The 18,811-nt window shown below is 38.4% G+C and overlaps 1 protein-coding gene across 1 annotated transcript in view; it reads left to right on the top strand.

The window, feature by feature from the left end:
- The window catches only part of CHD7 (chromodomain helicase DNA binding protein 7), a 132,280-nt gene that overhangs the window by 60,123 nt on the left and 53,346 nt on the right, over positions 1 to 18,811 (top strand). Inside the window, exon 3 of the mRNA XM_075141779.1 lies at positions 13,119 to 13,540. Within this exon, the coding sequence (XP_074997880.1) occupies positions 13,119 to 13,540 (422 nt within the window). The remainder of the gene's footprint in view (positions 1 to 13,118; positions 13,541 to 18,811) is intronic.

Below are 18,811 nucleotides of genomic sequence, written 5' to 3'. Positions count from 1 at the left end.
GTGTGGGTGGGTTTTTTGTTTGTTTGTTTTATTTAATATATTGGAAAGTGAACATCAAAACAGTTGTAGTTTGGGAATGGGGGTCGGATATCAGTAAAGGAAATATAAAGACCACTGTGGAAGTTAAGTGTATTTGTAAATATATATGTATGTAAGAAAAAAAAAGTAGCTTTTAACTCTTCTTTTGTTGTCTCCCCACATATTTAATATGTGCCACCTTTAGAGCTTTTAAGTATTTATATTGCTGTAAGCATCAATGCCTCTGAAAGATGGGTGTGATGAGGACATCCAGAAAACTATAATTGTTCATTCCCATCTGCAGAGTCTGCCTTATTTGTATGTACAGTTGGCAAGAAGTCTTTGGTTATGTTTGTGTATACTTTGTCTGTTGAAAGTAAGTATCAAGAAACAACAAAGTAAGTTACACAAAATGTTAAACTATGTAATTTTATACACATATTTTAAGTGATTGTGTTTACAGAATGATAGCAAGCTGCAAAGCTGGAAGTTAAGAAAGATCCAAAGTAGGACTTACGCTACACGTCACTTGTGCCTATGAAATAGAATGTAATCTGTGTATGCAACCATGTTTTCTTTGTTTCCTTTCTTCTAGCCGCAGAAGATCTTCAATGATATAAGTAGCTGTTTAATTAGTTTGTTTTTATGATTTGAGGTATGGCCTACTAATTTATTTACTGTATATTATTCAGTAAACCCAATCTTGAATATCAGTGAACCTCATGAAACAGACTGACTCTTCCTACAAACGCTGTCTCCCTTCATATCTTGGTAAAAAATTAATAGCTAAATGAGCTGCTTTTAATGGTCATTTTAATCATAACACAGAAAAACTTCAACACCCACTAATTCATTCATCTTCTAAACTCTCCTACAATGTGTATTCTCCATTTTACATATGAGGAAACCAAGACAGAGGGACAGGGAGTTGGCTGAGGCCAGAGTGAGAGACATGGGATTTAGGGCTTCTTAGTGTGTGTTATGCTGGGCTATATTGCCCTAATGCTGAAGCCAGTAGTTATCCAAGTAGGTACTCTCTTGCAGTCACGGTTGGGCGCTTCTCAAGAAGAGGGTACATGGCAAGTCCTTTGCTGGAGATCCATGTTAGAAATAAGTGAGTATGTAATTTAAAAGGCCCTCCCCCCCCCCCCCCCCAAAAAAAAAAAAAAAACCACAACAAAACCAAACAAACAAACAAAAAAAACCCTCCAAAACAAACAAACAAAAAACCCCAAAACCAACAAAAACCCCTTCTGGAAAAAAATAGAAAAGTATCACAGTGAGTTGAGGCTGGTGGAAAAAAGGACAGTAAATTATCTTGCTTGACGTTCACTGCTTTCATCACAGACCATCTCCTTGCAGTCTTTCCCTTTTCTGTACGTAAGGTTTCAAGGTAACATGAGTCTTCTCTTCAGGATAATATCTTAGTCATTCAGATCTGATTTAATCTAGGAGTCTCATCCATCCTGTATGCTGAATGAGGCAGCAATTCTGGAGGTAACTAGGGAGTAGTCAGCCTGTATGTTAGAGATATTAATGTAAGAAGTTAAGTACTAGGAAGTAGAATTTGTTTCATAAGTGACAGTAACGACATCTAGTCTTTGTTTTCAAGTATTTGAAATACTTAATAGTTTAGGCTGCCATTTAAAAAAGAAAAATATGTTTATAATTTATAATAGTTTTTCTTAGGGTTACAGTGAACTTTACTCTTTTCCCAAGACGATATCATTTTTCACTTGCAGGATGACTCATTTGGTCAATATCTGGAGAAAGCTTTTAAATTTCTGCTGGACAAGAATAATCTAACATTGGATAAAAATGGGTTAGAAAAGTCACTCCAACTTATTAGGGACAGCTAATATAAATAAAAGTAGTAGTGGGGTTTTGGAGTTTCTTTTTCTCTTCTGATGCGGAACTTCTTTGTAACTAAGGAGATGGCATTTAGAACATCAAAACAAAATACTAACTTTTAGATCATTTTAAATTGTGAATCTCCTAGTACTAAGCATGCTCACCTGGACTGTGAGATTGAAACAGCAACAAGGAAAACACTTTGAGATTTGGAGTAGACATAAACAATAGAGACAGGATGATTGAGCTACTGTGGATATCATCTTATGATACCAGAAAACACGTACCAAATATGGCTTTTTTGGGGAAGTTCTGAAATGAGACCCTTTTCATCAGAGTAAGTCAGCAAACTTAAAGACTAAAAGTCATAAAAATAATTTTAAAAGTTTTTTTAGCTGAGTTTTAACTTCCATTGCCTTGGTGGTGCCTTATGTATTTTACAGTGTTGGAAGTCCATGGGACTGGAGAATTCTGTGTGTTTTAAAAAATTTGTAGCAGAGAAGTCCTGAGTACAAGTCGTAGCTAAAAAAAAGCTCAAGTAGCTCAAGTAACAAATCAAAAAGATTTCATCTTTTGATTGTGGATACAGTACAACTTCACCTTGCAGAGGGGGGAAATGGCAAGGTAAGAAAAAGAGTATTGTATTATTTGTCTAGTGGGGTCTGTTGCAAGTCATCCAAATAAAATACTAAAAGAACTAAAAGTTTGTTGGCTCCAAACTGAGACCAAAGTGTAGTATCTGTGCTGGTGGTGTTTCTTCTAATGCTTTAAGCTCATTTTTCTTATGCTGGTACACTCTATCTGCAGGATATCCTTGTGAAATTGAAAAAATCTTGCTGCAAACCGTGGAAGAATTCAGAATGTTTTATTATTTAATAAAAATACTTATGGATGGTATTGTGGAAGTATCGTGGGACTTCAGTGGGACCTCCTTTCTAGGTACAGGAGTAGAAACTCGGGTTCGAGTCCTTTGTCACATCCGTTGAAATCTTAAATATCTAAGGCCATTGCCCTTTTCTTGAGCTATTAGAATGTGATTGATATATATATATATATATATCTTTGGGGAAAACTTGCTCTTTTTTCATGAGGGCTTGCAGATAGGAGAAGTGATAAAGTTCTTGGTAGGGGCTCTCTATGAATTGCATCCTCTTTTCATCTGCCTTGTAATCTGATGCATGTTTGTCATTAAACTGTTGATTGATACATTTTTTATATGTACAGGCTTCTTAAACATGCGTGTTTAGCAAGTCTAGAATCTGATGGGGGAGAACTTTTAAAACAAAAATGCTGGGGTTTTGTTTTCCTAGGTATGTAAGGAAGGGGTTAGGAAAGCAATAGAGAAGCTGTATCTTGGTTAAAGTCTTACTAACGTATTGGAACAAACACTGTATGCTAACAAATTGTAATTGTCTAAAAATACTTTGAAACCCTTTTGCTGGTGGTTGCTAATTTTTATATTTTTATGAATGTATGAAGTAAAGCCCTTCAATTGCTGCCCTCATTCATTTCTACAAGAGAGGGCTTGGTGGGCAGCTGAGGTCCCCAGCCTGCCTCCTGAGAGGTGGGCTAGACGCGTTGCAGACCCTTGCATTAAAGTGCCCTCAGAAGAGGGGCAAGAGGCTGCCCCAGGACAGGTGTGCGTGGCAAAGCAAAGCGTGGCTTACCATTAGAAGGCCAGAAGAACTGACTGTGAGTAGTGTCTTTCTAAGGCTTCCTGAGGCTGGTAGGGAGCAACTGGAAGATTTCCAAGTGCAGAAGAAAGGACATGATGGTGCACGTATACAAGTGTGGCACATAGTCATGGACATGGAGTGTATAAAGCTGAGTTGGAGGACTTCCTGGCACAGGCGTGATGTAAAAAAAGAAAAAAACCATACGCATGCAGTGGTGCCAGGTAAATAGATTGGGGCAATACGCGCTTGTATCCACACTGCTCCCGTCTTGCTCATCTCCGCTCCTAGTGTACTTCCTTACAGTCCTTACTGCAGTTTGGTCCTTTTGATTCATTGTTGAAGTTGTAAAGCATTTTGTACTGTCCTTACAAGTAATGGACTAGGGCTCACATCAAACAGGTGGTATTTCTGAAGCTTGTATTTATTTGATCCTTAGGTGCTGCAGAGCAGGCAGAAGAAATAAAAATTTCCTGGCCTGCTAGTCTTCAGCTTCATCTAGGAAAAAAAAAAATGCTGCTTTTCTCTCTATTGTTGTTCTCCCTTCCTTAGATTAAAGTGCACTTTATTTGATGTAAAGTATAAGAAGATAAAGTGTAATTTATCTGAATTCAGATAAAGCATACTTTATTAGAGATTGTGCAAATCAAAAAAGAGGTGTATCACTTCTGAATTTACATATACAACTTACATACTATTAAAAAACATAAAAATATATCTGGTATGTAAACATAGAAGATACATACATGTCTTATTACCTCACACCCTACATATTTACGTATGTAGCCTGTTAAGCAAGTTTTCCTGTTAACTCTTTTGGGGGTTAGAAGGGGTGGGGGGAAAAAAGTGCCGGAATAGAAACGCTTTTGCTCTTGTGGTGTGTAATGCTTTTGCTGTTACTGCTGCTTGCTGCAGTGAAAGCACAGGCAAAACTTTTTTGGTTGTCTGTGGTCAGAAGAAGCAGCGCTTGCACCAAGTGTGCTGGTCTTTGATTTTCTCCTTAGTCATAAACCTGATGCTGTTTGCTCTTTGTTACTGTGATTTAGATTTGATAATGGTAGAGAAACGTATTGATAGAAGTAGATATGAGCTAATTAAGGTTCCTCTTAAAATGGTTCTCTAAGTGACTTTAATTCTTCTGTAGAAAAACAAAATTTTAGAGGACATTTATCACTTTAATTACTGTGGGCAGGCTGTAAGCGCTTAATACACCAAGTCAGTCAGGACTGTTTTGTTGGGTTTTCTTTTTCTGGATAGGGGACAGGGTGTTAAGTGGAAATCATAGTTGGTGCCAGAGTGTCATAACCTGTGGTGATAGCAATACAGTGTGATGTAGGAACGGGTTACCCTTCAGGGAGGATGGATCTCTGCGTATTTGACATTCAGTAACTGAGTGGAGGGAGTTCTGCTGGCGGAGGGAGGAGGTTGCGTGTGCAGGGCAGTACGCTTCCCCTCTTCTCCCAAAGCATGGCTGTGAAACATCCCCGAGAGAGGGAGGATGTTCGCATTTTACTATTTCAGAGTAACTGCTTCGCTTTCACAGTGGAGCTGAAGAGCTGTGGGCAATGTGGAGGCAAGCCCAAGAGGAACAACTCAGCCTGTATATGTGCTAAAATGTTATATTACTCTTTATAAGGCTTACATATTTAATAATAGCCGTTTCAATGTTACTGTTTTGGTGAATATGTGAAGGTGTTTCCTCCTGGATATTCTCTAAACCAAGGAATTCGCTAGTAAGCGCTAGGTATCTTGGTAGCTGTGGTTGGGTGTAACTTCACAGACGTAACTTCACAAAGAAAATATCCACATTTTTAAATACTGGTCCTACTTGGCAGAAGTAAGATGTTAAGAAAAATATGCTTATGGGCCATTTTACAGTAGGACTCTTGCTGGTCTGCCTGTCATTTTCCCACCTGTGGTATAGACTGCATAGCACAAACTCTGCAAAACTCATGTTGGCGTGTTTCTGGCATGTCTACTGCTTGATAATGGAGCATACACAGAAGTGAGGTTTCCTTCGATCGTGGCTGTGCAGGGAAGGCAGGCTTGAGGTAGAGCACAAGCTGTCAACACAAGCAATACGGCTTTTGCCAGTAGAATTTGGTACCTAATTGTCCCACCCTTTCTATGTGTCTCTACAGCTAGAGTTAGTAAAAACTTGCCAAAATCATGAGTCTTTGGCCAGTCTACATGGTGGTGATGGAGAGCAGAGAGTCAGGCTTGTGCTAGCTACTGGTGTGTAATATTTAGGACCTGCCCGGCTTGCTTAAGGAGCAGTCTTACACTGCTCGCTAAGCCAGTATATATTACAAAGTAATCTGTAGCAAAAAAAGTATTAATAAAATGTTTGTCTTGCGGACCATCACATTAGCAGTTATATATAATCAGTGTGGTAGCTATTGCAGTTTCTTACATGGAAAGCTAATCTGGAGCATACACGCTTCATTACCATAGGGGTGGCAGTTGTCTGGTATTGTCTGATCAACACTGTCGATTCTGATCGATGGTCAGCAACCAGAAGAGCTCTCTTAAGGGATAAGTTAGTTGTTTTTGAGATGTGAACAAACCATCAGCACTCATAGCACTGGTTGATATTCCATAGATTTAGTAGTATCTCTCACTTTATGTGCACACGAAAACAGTGCTGCTACATATGATTGCTACAAAATATAATGGGATGTTTGCTTTTTGGATGGTCACATTAGTGTCATTCATCTTTTGTAATCTGTTTTACTCCATAAGAGTACATGACCAGAAAATAAGTAATTCTAATACTGTAGCTGTGCTGAGACTCAATTAAGGAACTCTGTATTTTGTATAGCATGTTTTTATTCTTCCACACACAGTAATTGGGTGATATTTTCAGCTCCCCCAAATCAGCAATGAGTGCACTTTTGCAGTGGTGGCTGAGGGCATTAAGATTGGTTTTCATCACTTCCACTCCACTGTTAGGATGCTGCTGGCACCAAAAGAAGTTGTTTTGATTCTGAGGTTTTCTGAAAACTTTGGATCAGCAAGTTTTAACTTTTTAGTAGTTGCACCTGTTTTTCAAAAATAGTCTCCATTAATAGTCTCCATTAGTAGTAACAGAGCAGGAAGACTTGCTTAAATAAAATGGTATTGCAGCAGCACTTCACTAAAACATGAACTTTCTTCATGTAAAGTGATTTCTAATTGTAAAGTTATGTCTTGCTGAGAAGGTATTAACAGAACTTTTGTTTTCCATACATTTTCATCTCTGTTTTGTAGAAGTATGGCAAGAGATTTAGTAAACTACAAGATTCCTGTGGAGTCTCCTTACAAAATAGTCGTCTTTCACTCTCATCTGGTGTGGTGCCTTTCCCTTTATTGCAGAAAAGATCAGTGACCATGCTTGCCAGTTTATAAATGCAAGTTGGCACTTCGGAACTACAATGTTTTTAGAGGAGTTTCTGAAGTACTGAGATACCAGTTGTTTCTAAACACCATCATATTGCCCAAAATATTTTAAGGTAATACTAAGTATTTTCATATAGTAAAGTAAAAAAGACGTATACATCTTCAATTCAAGGCAGTAGTTTCACAGAAAAGGGAAGGGATCATCATTCACAATAAAGGAGGAGAAACTGATTGTTAAACAGATTTTGGAAAGACCTATGGGTGTGAGTGTAGTCTTGAGGATGTTTCTGGACTTTAGCTACTGTAGGAGAAAAACTGTACAGCTGTACGATTGTTGAACGTAGGTGCTGGTATTGGGTTGCGATTTCGGAGGTGGTGTTGATTCCTGTTTACTCTGGAGTTATTACTGATACGTGAGCTTTGCAGACAGACAATGTCTGAAAAGTATTTACGTTGGTCTAGAAAAGGTGAAGCATGCTTCAGATCGAGGGAGCACCAAGACAGGCCTAATGCTGAAAGTGTTAACGAGACAAGTTGAGAATTGCAGGGACAAAGCAATGTATAGAGATATGACGTGGAAACTTTCCAGATGATTTGTTTGGAGGATAGTCAAGATGAATAGTGTGTTCTAAATAATCCAGAGGGATGATGAATCCTTTCATTAACCTTTGAAAGGAAGAACTGTGGAGCAATTTCTACATGGTGATGGCTTTTAACACTTTGGGGACTGTGCTATCAGGAAGGATACAAATTCAAAACGAGTGATCTGTGGCAGTAGGTAGAGCTGCTTACGGGATCGATGCTGTAGTCCATCTTCTATTTTAAAAGAACTTTCTTTGGTCGCAGGTTGCTGTTTTAACTTTTCCAAAGTGAAGGTGATAATTTAACAGGACTGCAATTGCTGCAAATGAGAATATTCAGTGATGATTTACCTAACTAATGAAATTATCCATTGTATAGATATCATATTGGAGTGTTTTGGGAACTGACTGAGCACTTGCTCTGCTGTTACACAACTTAGTTAATGAAACAAAGTTCAAAAAAATTTAAATAAAATGTGGTTACAGTAGATCTTTTTCAAAATATGGAGAAGACCAGGGAGTCTGGAAATACCCGTGAGGGAAATGAAAGAAGGCCTAGTAAAAATGAGCTTTTTTTTCTTTTGGTTGGTGCTGATGTTTAAATTTCACGAAGTTAGCCGAGTCATGTTGCATACTTTGCTGCTCGTGCTTTACACGTAAAGCTTAATATTGGCTCAAGTTGCTGCTCTGCTCAGGAACTGACACTCAGCTGCTTTCAGTACTTAAGTACGGTTGATTGTGGTTCAATCCTTGTTCAAGCCACAGAAAGAGCCTCCTCCTTAACCTCCCTCCCTGCCACTAACCCTCACTGGGTTAATCCTACATCCTGTCCATCTTGCTACTTTACATAACAGGCCTGGTTTGAGACATCTATCGGCGCTTTGGGCTGCGGAGAATGAGCTTAGCTCTAAACGTGTAAGCAGCTGTGAAATGAGGCAGCTTCATTTTTAATTTTTCAAATCTTGGTGATACATGTTTGGAAGTTTAAAAATAAGTTTGGATTCCAGAAAAGTGAGATGTTTGCACTCCAGAAACAATTTCTCAAGTAGTGTTTTCATTTATTACTTGCTCGATTATTGTTGGCTTTTACTGATAATGCAAAAGCATATTACTGTCCTGGGTAACCTGTTGAGCTGCAAATTATTTTAACTCCTGAAGAATCTCTGTTTTGCTCTAATAAGCCGCGATCTTTAGGAGTGTCCTGCATTGTGATATTGCATGTTAATAGCATTGATTAACTGTCAAGCAGTAGGAATTGATGAGAAAATGTCCATTGTAAAATTAAATGGTATTACTGAAGACTGTACCACGCTGCTGGTTAGGGAAGTGACTAGCCCCAGTAGTTGGTGGTAGGAGTATTAATGTGAGCTCCAGGTTTTTTCGCATGATTAAAACAGGCCATCTGTTCTTTGTTAAATGTTTACAAAAACAGCTTTTCTCTAAAAGATTTAAAGAGATGTGGGTCTAGTAAACACACCAATATTTTTGAGCACCTTTTTCACCTTATTTCAAATAATACCAAAAATAATTCTGCTGCAATATCAAATAGGATTAATACCTATTTGTGTTTTAATCTTCACTGGTTTCCTTCCTGTGGAAGATTAAATTCTGTACCAACATACTAAATTATGGCTTTGTTATTACTAAAAGCAGCAGAAGAAGAGATTTCTCTGAAGTATGCAGATAAATTTTTCAATCTTTTGGTAAAAACTTGTAATATACATATTTTTTAATTTTGTAAATGGAAAATGGGGTTCTTTCACTAGAAATTGTGACCCTGTAACTAGAGTTAATCCTTTGTAGATTTAAAGAAGTAGAACTATTTGAAATAATTCCCTGTGGTAGGCTTAAACTAATATTTACTAGTGAAAGCCTGTTCTTCTTTCTTTTTTCCCTTCTTAAGAAAGAGCAGGCCACTGGTCTGGGATAAGAAAATGCATCTTTCAAGCTGCTTCCGATCTCTTCTCCTCACTAGATTTGTGCTGCTCCTACACAGCTTCACACTAGGGAGCAATGTGGGGTTGTCAGTTAGGGATAAACCATTTTAGCATATTGCAAAAGTGTAAGCACAGACTTCCTAGAAAAATAAAGTTAATCACACCAATTTCTTTCAAAGAGTGTTACAATTTAAAAGATCACGTATAAGTGAATTACAAAACGTGCCAAACTGCAAAGGGAGTGGCATGTGGCACAAGTAATGTACTTTCAAGTAATAGGAAATATAACCAAAGCCTAATTAGGGCAGAGTTGGCTTTTTGTAGCTTAATGTTTTGGGGATTGTGAATGGTATGAAACAAAACCATAATATTTTAATTTGTATGCTTAGTAATGCACATAACTTGGTACTGTAAATAAAAGGCAATAAGTTGGGTTTTTTTTTTTAATATTTGTTTCATGCATAAGGTTTAAGTCTAATGTATAGTCTCAGTTGTTTTAGAGCCTGAGAATGACTTTTGTGGATAAGCTTTTTGAGGTGTGCTATCTTCCAGAATGAGTTACTGAGTACTACAGTGTGGAAACAATTGCTGCCATTCTTAGTGCTTTACCTTCTGGCCAGACCTTACATTAAAACTACAAATGTCAAATCATGAAGGGCGGACATTGCTGTTGTGGAGACCTGGAAGGATGTCTGCCTTATGTTCAGATTTGCTTATGATTGTGCTGAAAGTAGTTGTTCAGACTTCTAAAACAAGCAAACAAACAAAAGAAACAACACACAAGTCTTAGAAAGGAGACAAGGATTAATTTTTTGAATTAGATTAAAAAGGTAATGAGAATACTCAAGCACTTATGAAACTTCATATTGTTTTCAGTGACACGGTCGTATCACTAATGAAGGTGCAACCTTGAAAATTTTGTAGAACTAGATTTACGTGGTATTACTGGATTTCTTGTGGGTTTTAATATTTGTTGGCTTGGCTTTTTCACATGCTTAAGAGGAAGAAAAATAAATTAAACTACCAATTCTGATTTGTTCTAGAAAGTTGTGCCTTATACATAAGCTTTTAGATAGTTGTAAAAGTCTCTCTTAATATGGAAAACAAATACTGTAGTGCCAAACACAAGGTACTTGCTCAGTACAAATTTTACAGTAATGGAAAGAAAAACTTAGATTTCTTATATGTTAGATGCAGCAAGTGAACAGTACATAAAAAGAGGACCGAGTATTGCGGTGGACAGCTCAGTGAAAACATAAATGAAACTTGCACTGGAGGTCTCTGAAAAACGTAGGATGCATGAGATATGAAATGGCAGATAATACAGAAATATATTGACTATCTTGGGAAAATGCAGGTTGAAAGTAGTGCTCTGAAAACCTATGGATAAGAAGTACTTACAGGTGATCTATGTAATATTCCTGTCTTTTCCTACCTAAAAATAAGTGTCAGACAGTACAAGTACACAACGGTCTGAAGTACAGAGAAGACAATTTTGTTCTATGTCACAGAACAAATCTGAGGAGATATTCAATTCAGTCAACCAAATTCAAAGTTAGAAGATTTTAAAATATCTCTATTTTATGTAATGTGTAATTGGACTGTAGAACTTATTGGCACCACTGACTTCCTGGGATCAGCTTTTTCTATACAGACATCCAGTCTTTGTGAACTTACCAGCCTGAAGATATGTAAGTGTTACGGTGACTACAGATTTCTAGAATAGGTGTAGGTTCGTACTTCAGGATGTCTAACGTGAGATTGCCTTGAGGTGGGGCTGACTGATGTGGTGCTAATGCAATGGGTGCATCAGGTTTGCATTAGAGCTGAGTTTCCACTGCAACTAAGACCTTGTTGCACTAAAAAGTATCTTAATAAACAGGTGGAGGACAGAAACACGCAGAAGTCATCCTGGAAGTTCTTGGTTAAGCCAAGTGGACCCAGATCTCCAGTCCGGCACTCAGGCCTTCCCTCTTGTCCTGGAGTCTCTTCCATAAAGAACTGTAGTGTCTAGCTCGTACTGTTCAAACGTCTCCCAAACAGCAACGTCTTCGCTTCTTGACAGCCTTGCTCCAGCTGGTTGGGTAGCTTCTGAGTATGTGAGTGTATTCAGGGCGCAGCGTTTTTTTGCTACTGTGAAGAAATGCTGAAAATACTTAGGACTGCACTGATGCAGTTTGTTTTCAGTTTGTTTTTTCAGAAAACTATAGACTTCAGATTAATATATCTGGAAAAATACACATGCGTTCACCTTCTCATGTAATGATATTAAGAATTTTTTTTCATAAATCTTAGAGTGCAATGTTTTTTTAGATGCAGGTGGACATCCTGTCTGTGTATGCCCATCAGTTTTCCTTATGCTCAGGGGCTGGGCTTGTAGTAATTCATTTGCATGGTTGCCACTCCTAAGTAAGTGTGGTTTGAATAAAAAGCAGAGAAAAGGAAAAGCGAATAACATTACAGACAGTTACACAGGCACTGCTACTCCTGGGGGTAAAATTCTGATTTGCTGTAATCCTTTCTTCTCCCCAGTTGAATGGATCAGACATCTCAAATGGCTAGACTTCATGACCACAGCTAATGGGGAACTCTTCCACCTAGAATCATCCCAACTTAATTTTTAGGGAACAGAAAAGGAGGAGAAACAGAGGGAGAAGGAGGGTGGGAAAATGGTCTGACCGTATATGCAGTTGCAAGAAAAGCATCGGTATGGTGTCATGCTATTACTTTTCTTTTTGAAAAGCACTGTTGTCCTGCATTTATAACCATGGGCAGGCAGTGAGGAGAAGCAGGTTAGAGCTTTGATATGCTGCAAAGTCACGGTAGAGCTTAGACATTTTTTCATTGCAGACTCATGGATCTTTGTGTAGAACAGAACCATTAAGAGGAAAAGAGTTGCAAATATATCCAATATGTTTAGTCCAGGCACTTGACATTTGTGTAATTATACATAGGTTTTCATGTACTTTGTAAGTCTGGTGTAAACCTGATACACTATACAGACTTTGAAATAGGATGTTTTTGCAGGTTCACAAACACTTAACGTAGTTCTCTGTCCAATCTGTAGCAGGAGCAAATTTGTTTCAATTACAAGTAGGGAGCTGTGGATCTTTGACATAAAATGTAATTTTATATTACATTTTAAAGTGGCTTAATCCTTCACATGCTGATCAAAATACCTCCTGTCACAGCTGAACCAATGTAAATTGCCTTGATTATTTTTTTATAAATGCAGCTGTGAAAATACTTTATTTTCCTTTGCATGTCTAGAAACAAACTTCAACAATTTTTTTCCTGGAGGACAAAATTCCGGAGCAACTGAATAATTTGTAACAAGTTATTCATTCTACTAACAACTATTTTGAAACATCGGAAATAACAGTTGCTTTCCTTTTGCATTGAAATGTTGAAGACTGTAAATATTTTCTATACTTCCACTTTATACACAAACTTTAAAATAATCTTACCCTTGCTATATCAAGAATTTCTGGTCATTTTGCTACTGTTTTAACTGCAGAAAACTTTGGTTTTTACTGTTTTACGTACAATGTTTCAGATATGCTACTAGGTTAATCTTCTGCTTAGTACTTTCTCCCTCTGTAACTTCTTTCTCCCAAAGAGCAAAGTTTTAGAAATCAAAGTTGCAAATTTACAATTTTATTTCTATTTGTCTCTCTCAGCATTCTCCGTCGGAACCCTTTTTAGAGAAACCAGTGCCGGATATGACTCAGGTTAGTGGACCGAATACCCAGCTAGTGAAAAGCGATGATTATCTGCCATCAATTGAGCCGCAGCCACAGCAAAAGAAAAAGAAAAAGAAAAACAATCACATTGCTGCAGAAGGTCCCAGTAAAGGTTTTGGTAAGGAAGACTTTCCTGGGGGACTTGACAGCCAGAATCTAAGCAGAAACTCAGTGGATTGCTCCCAAGAAGAGAAGAAGAAAAAGAAAAAGCCCAAGGCAAAAAAAGAACCGAAGGATCCTAAAGAACCCAAGGAAAAGAAGGAACCCAAGACCCCCAAAGTCCCTAAGACCCCTAAAGAGCCAAAGGAAAAGAAAGCAAAAAATACCACGCCAAAACCCAAGACCAGCAAAAAGGCTAGGTAAGTCAGGAAACTTCTATATGTGATCAGAGAAAAACAGTGTGTTTGTGGGATTTCTAGAGCATCTGTGCTAAATGGCGTGGGTGGAGAGGAAATCTTGTTTTGTTGTTTGCCTTCTACCATCTACATCATCATGTTTTTGAGGAACTTGGGTACATTTCTCTTGTTTGGCTTTCCTGTTTATGACTTCACAGTTATATTAAAGAAGATGAAAAGGCAGAAGGTTAATTTTTCTTTTCAAGGCATAAAAATTTCTGGATGTGTTAGATTTCAAAACTAGCTTTCTCTTCTAATGCTCATCTGTCCTCGTGTGTGGTTTGTGTATTAATAAATTAAATTGCTTCAACATTAATGTAGGTTTGACCAAATCCAGAGATGAAGGCTTAGAGTAAAAAGGTTGGATGACGTTTTTCTCTAAATAAAGAAGTAAGTTAGATACTTAGCATTGTTCCAAGTTGTACAACCCTTACAAACACTATTTTGTACTAACACAACCCATGAGCTATAAGCTCTGCTGTTAAAAAGGCATTTTTATGTCGATATTGATGTATCCTCACTGTAGGAATTATATTCGTTTTGCTGTTTCATGTAAAGACAATTTTCCTACCAGAAAATCTTTGTGGGTAGACCAGATGCTTCAACCCTGTTTCTTAACTGTTTTCACTCAGCATCGTGTCCCTTTATCAGGATAGGCTTAAAATGGTACAGAGTAGTATGAGAAAGAACAAACTGCCGTTACACATGAGTAAATACGTCATAGATAATAACATAGATTCTTTCCTTACCCCTCAACTCCCTAAATACCATGATTATAAATGCCTACTTGAAAGAAAACTGAGAGGAAAAAGACATTAAAGCTCAATTTTTTTTTCATTTGTACCTAGAATTTCTTACAACTGTTCTGAATTTGTTCCAAACATCTGAATCTGTTTTTCAAGATGTGGCTAGCGTTATAAAATATAACTTCCAGATGGAAGCACAGCCAGGCTTGGTTAATCCAAATCAGTTTGCAAAATCCATTTGTATTAGGGTTTAAAAATTGCAGTTAATGAATCGGCTTTGCATATATTCTACAAGACTGACTATTGGTTAGGTTTGATACAGCTATATGGCTAAATGAGGCATGGACAGTAAGATGTTACTTGTTCCTTTAGCAAGAAAGAGAAGTTTCTATATTAGCAGAGATGATGTTTCCTGAAGAATTTATAAACACTGGCTTGTAAAATCAAATGTTGTTCTAACAGGTTATATTAACTGTTCAGTAAATTACAGTTGATCAGCCTATCCCTATTGCGGAAGTTACTTCAGCTGTGTTCCAGACTGTCCTAAGGGTGGAGTTTGCATACATAGCAATTCACAGCTTAGAAAAACTCTTAAGTTATGTATCTCCTAGTATGTATTTTTGAAACCAAAACACTGGATCAGCTAAAATAACCTTTTTGTTCCATTTCCCTATACTCATAGGTTTAAAGGCTGACCAGGCCATATTGCGTGGTATTGAGCATCTCCCAGCAATTTTTGCCACCAAGAAGTAAAAAAGCTTTTACTGCAGGACTTCTCAATTAGTGCAGTTTTACAAGGTCTTGACTACGATGAAGCTTTGTTTAAAGAGCAATGGTTAGGAGTCTGCCTCAAAAACATGCATGGGTTCCTGTGGCTGTGCTGGACATCAGACCTCAGAGCTGGTCCGTCCTGTCCACTCAGTCCTAATATCTCTGTGCATGTCTTCTCTAAATTTTGGGACATGCCATGCACATTAAAGGAGCAGCGTTTCCTTTAAAAGAACAAATCACTGCTTTCTTAGTTGTATTTGTCGGAGAGTCTTTATCGTCTTTCCCATGCAATGACTCTTGTCCCTGGGTGGCTAGATGACTTACTGTATTCTAGTAAGTACTAAGCCCTGTTGTTTCACCTGTGAGAGGAATGTGTTTGGAGCAGCGTTAAGAGCATTTGCTGTCCCTTGTGCTTACTCAGGGGTGTGGAGAAAGTCCTACTTTTCCCGTAATGGGGAAATGTGTCTCTCTTACCAAATGCTGTCTTGAAAACAAGGTTGTTCTCATTTTGTGGTCTTGTCAGCTTCAGTATCAAACATCTTTGAAGAACTCTGAGACTGTGTTAGGATGCTGTGCTGCCAAAGAATTTTAAATCAGTGAAAAAAATCTGCTTACTTTGGCAATATCACAGACTGGGGAACCTGTCCAGTGACAGATCATTGAATCAAGTTTTTAAATAAATCAACAGTCCAAACGTTTAATCATCTGAGCCACAGTATTTCAGCAGCACTAACTCTGGAAAGGAAATATTACAGTAGCTGAGATGAGTGAGATTAATGCAAGTTAATATAGATTATGGATGATTATGTAGAAGTAAAATAGTTTCATAAAGTTACTATATGGCATGTGTTTACTACTACTGCTTATATTGCTCAGTATTTTGCTTCTAAGTATTGAAAGGTGATTTTTAGGTTTCTAAATGCTGCGCAAAATTAACGGTTTTCATTCCTGGATAAGCTGATCAGTTTTAATAGAAGAGTTTTGCACTCATGTAAAATTCAGGTAAATAACGTCAGACATAGGAAATCTATTTATTGAAGAGCAACAGTTTTTTGGATAGAGCATAACAAGTCCTTGATAGTTAATTTTGACACAGGCTGTATTAGAGTATACACGTAGGTAAAAAATCTGGTATTTAAGTATCTTAACCATTTTGTAATTTAATATAGCTCATAATTTAACCTTGTTATTTCAGTTCCGATTTTGACTAACAGTATAATCCTTTTGTTAAACAAACAACAAAACCCCAGGAACTTTATCCTTCACATCTCTTCTATTTTTGGTGTAAGCTGTGAGAAAACGGGCAGCCTGCCTCACTGAAATGCACCTGCATGTGAGGGACAACAGTCAGATTGGAGAATGGAAGAAGCTGATGAATTTCGTGCTTGTTTGAATTGCATGTCCCATGGCATCTTAAAAAGAAAGAAGACACCCAAATGGGCTCCTAGTATGTTATACTGCATACTTGGTGATTTTGAAAGAAACATCACACATTAATATTGTACTACTACACTTGTAATGGATATTAGCCCAATCCTGCCAATACAGAAAGACAAATACAGTGGTGGCTGGAAAAAAACATTTGCAAAACAGATCTATTGTGGACCAAACTAGTTGGGTTTGAAAGCAAAATGTAGGTATACCTAGGATCACAAATGAAGGGTTTTCATTAAATTGTGAGGGTGCTGAGTATTATGTGGGCTCTTAATGTTACGGAGCCAGTTTCAGGCGCATGCAAAGTGGGCAGATTTTTCTGAAAGTAGACGGACAGGGAAAGGCAAGTAGTCATACTGAATTGCAAAGTCATGGCTCAGATGTCTGTTCCTCCTGTGCCTGTCCCTGGAGGAGATGAGGACCACCTGTTTGAGAAGATCATGCTGTGGCACAGCTGGTATCTCTCCCGCTGCTTCCTATGAAACCCTAGAGAGTGGCCACCGATTACGGTGGGAGAAGCAGTTACTATTTGTGAGGGCCAAATGGCAGTTCTTCGCAGGAGCTCGTCCCTCTTCCCATCTCCTCAAAACAGTATGCTGTGCTTTGCAGGGCTGCTCTTATCTGCTTCCTCCGCTCCCTGTGGCAGGAGAAACTCTTCGTCCTTCCCACACATACAGCAGCAGCCTGGGATGCAGAGTAGGGAGAGTGGGTTGCTGCTCACGAGGGGAGTGCTAAGCATGAGCATAATTACCTCTTTTAGAGGGAGGTGGAGACGAACTTTTTTGGCACACAGACTCGCTGTTTGCTGTGTCGGAAAGGGGATGGCTTCTGGCCACGGAAGCGGGAAGAGGCTGCTGTGTGGGGGAGTGGTGCGGGCAGCAGGACGCAGCACCCTGGGGAGCTGGAGGACAGGAAGAGAGGTCCCGAGGTGGTGGTGATGGTTTCCACTCCTAAGCTCGGATCATCCTGAGCAAGGCAGGAAGGGGGTGCCTGTGGGAGAGAACAGGAAATCGTGCGAGATTTCCATGCGCGCGTCCACCGAGGCTGTTCCTGTTCACACCTGTCCTCATGTCCCTTTTGAATCAGCCCAGCTGCCAGGTACTTACCTTTGCCTCTGCTGCAGGCAGGCCTCGTGGGCTTTGCTGTTACCAAAGCGTACTTTTTAGAAATTTCGCTGAGTTTTCAGGCTGGAAAAAACCTTGTTGTCCCATTGTTTTTCCTACGTTTGTGACATATAAAAACTGATTTTAAAAAAGAGGTTTTGTTTACACTAGGAACTTTTAAAAAAGTAATTGTTTTCTTCAGTAAGGTAGTACAGAAAGTCTGACAGCTCTAACATTTTGAGAGTGTGGGATTATTTTTGTTATGGTTTTGATGCTCCAAAGTGTAACTTTTTTTTTTTAAGTCAGGTTCCAATCACTGTCATAGGACAGTGTTCCCAAACAGTAAAATAGGGATCAATAGTACGTCTGACTTATTTTAAATGTTTAAATTACAGAAACAAACATCATCTAAATCCTGATAGCCATCATAAATTACAGTAATAAACAGATCTGTCAATTACTCAGATCAGATGAAGTAGTTGCACAAGGTAAACTACAGGCTAATTACTTCCCCTCTTAATCCTGCGAAGCATGCCATGCTTTTTGGGGTATTTTTGAGTCAGATGGTTTGGCCCTGGTAAGTTCCTGGAGTTTGACTAGCTCTGTAGGTGGCTGCTTGACTGACACAAAACACTTTGCCAAAGTTTGGATACTTGTTCTCAAATTGTAATTCAAGCTTGCTTTTCAGTTATCCTGATCACTGTTTTCCTCTTCAGCCCCTGTTTTCCTTCATATTGTTCACTCGTCTGACCTTCTGCAGGTTGTCTTCTTACTGATCCCCTTTGGTCAGTATGCTATGCAGTCCTTGGGGATAAGAGAATGAAACCAGAAAGTGGTATTGGACAGCTAGATTGTAAGACATCTAATCTGAAATGTCTGTGTTTGTATCAGTTGAACAGAAGGACTAGTTTTAACTGACAGTTTTAAAATATTTTAGTGTTTTGTGTCTGGCAAATACTACTTCAGTTTCTCCGAGATTTCTAGTTCTTGTTTCGGGACTGGACGCTATCTTGTCTCTAGTGCGACTTGGCTAAATTTTGTATTCACGCATGTGTAAAAAAACAAAAATGAGAGAGAGCTGTCTAAATGTGTATATAACAGTTTGCCTGCCTTGTTGCCAAATTTGGAAAGTGCTATCAGATGTGCATCCAGAGTTAAGCATTGACACACAGACCCTGATG

Source organism: Calonectris borealis, chromosome 2 (genome assembly GCF_964195595.1).
Source record: "Calonectris borealis chromosome 2, bCalBor7.hap1.2, whole genome shotgun sequence".
In the NCBI taxonomy this organism is placed as follows: domain Eukaryota; kingdom Metazoa; phylum Chordata; class Aves; order Procellariiformes; family Procellariidae; genus Calonectris; species Calonectris borealis.
Note: the sequence above shows the minus strand (reverse complement) of the source record. Positions and strands in the feature narration are given on the sequence as shown.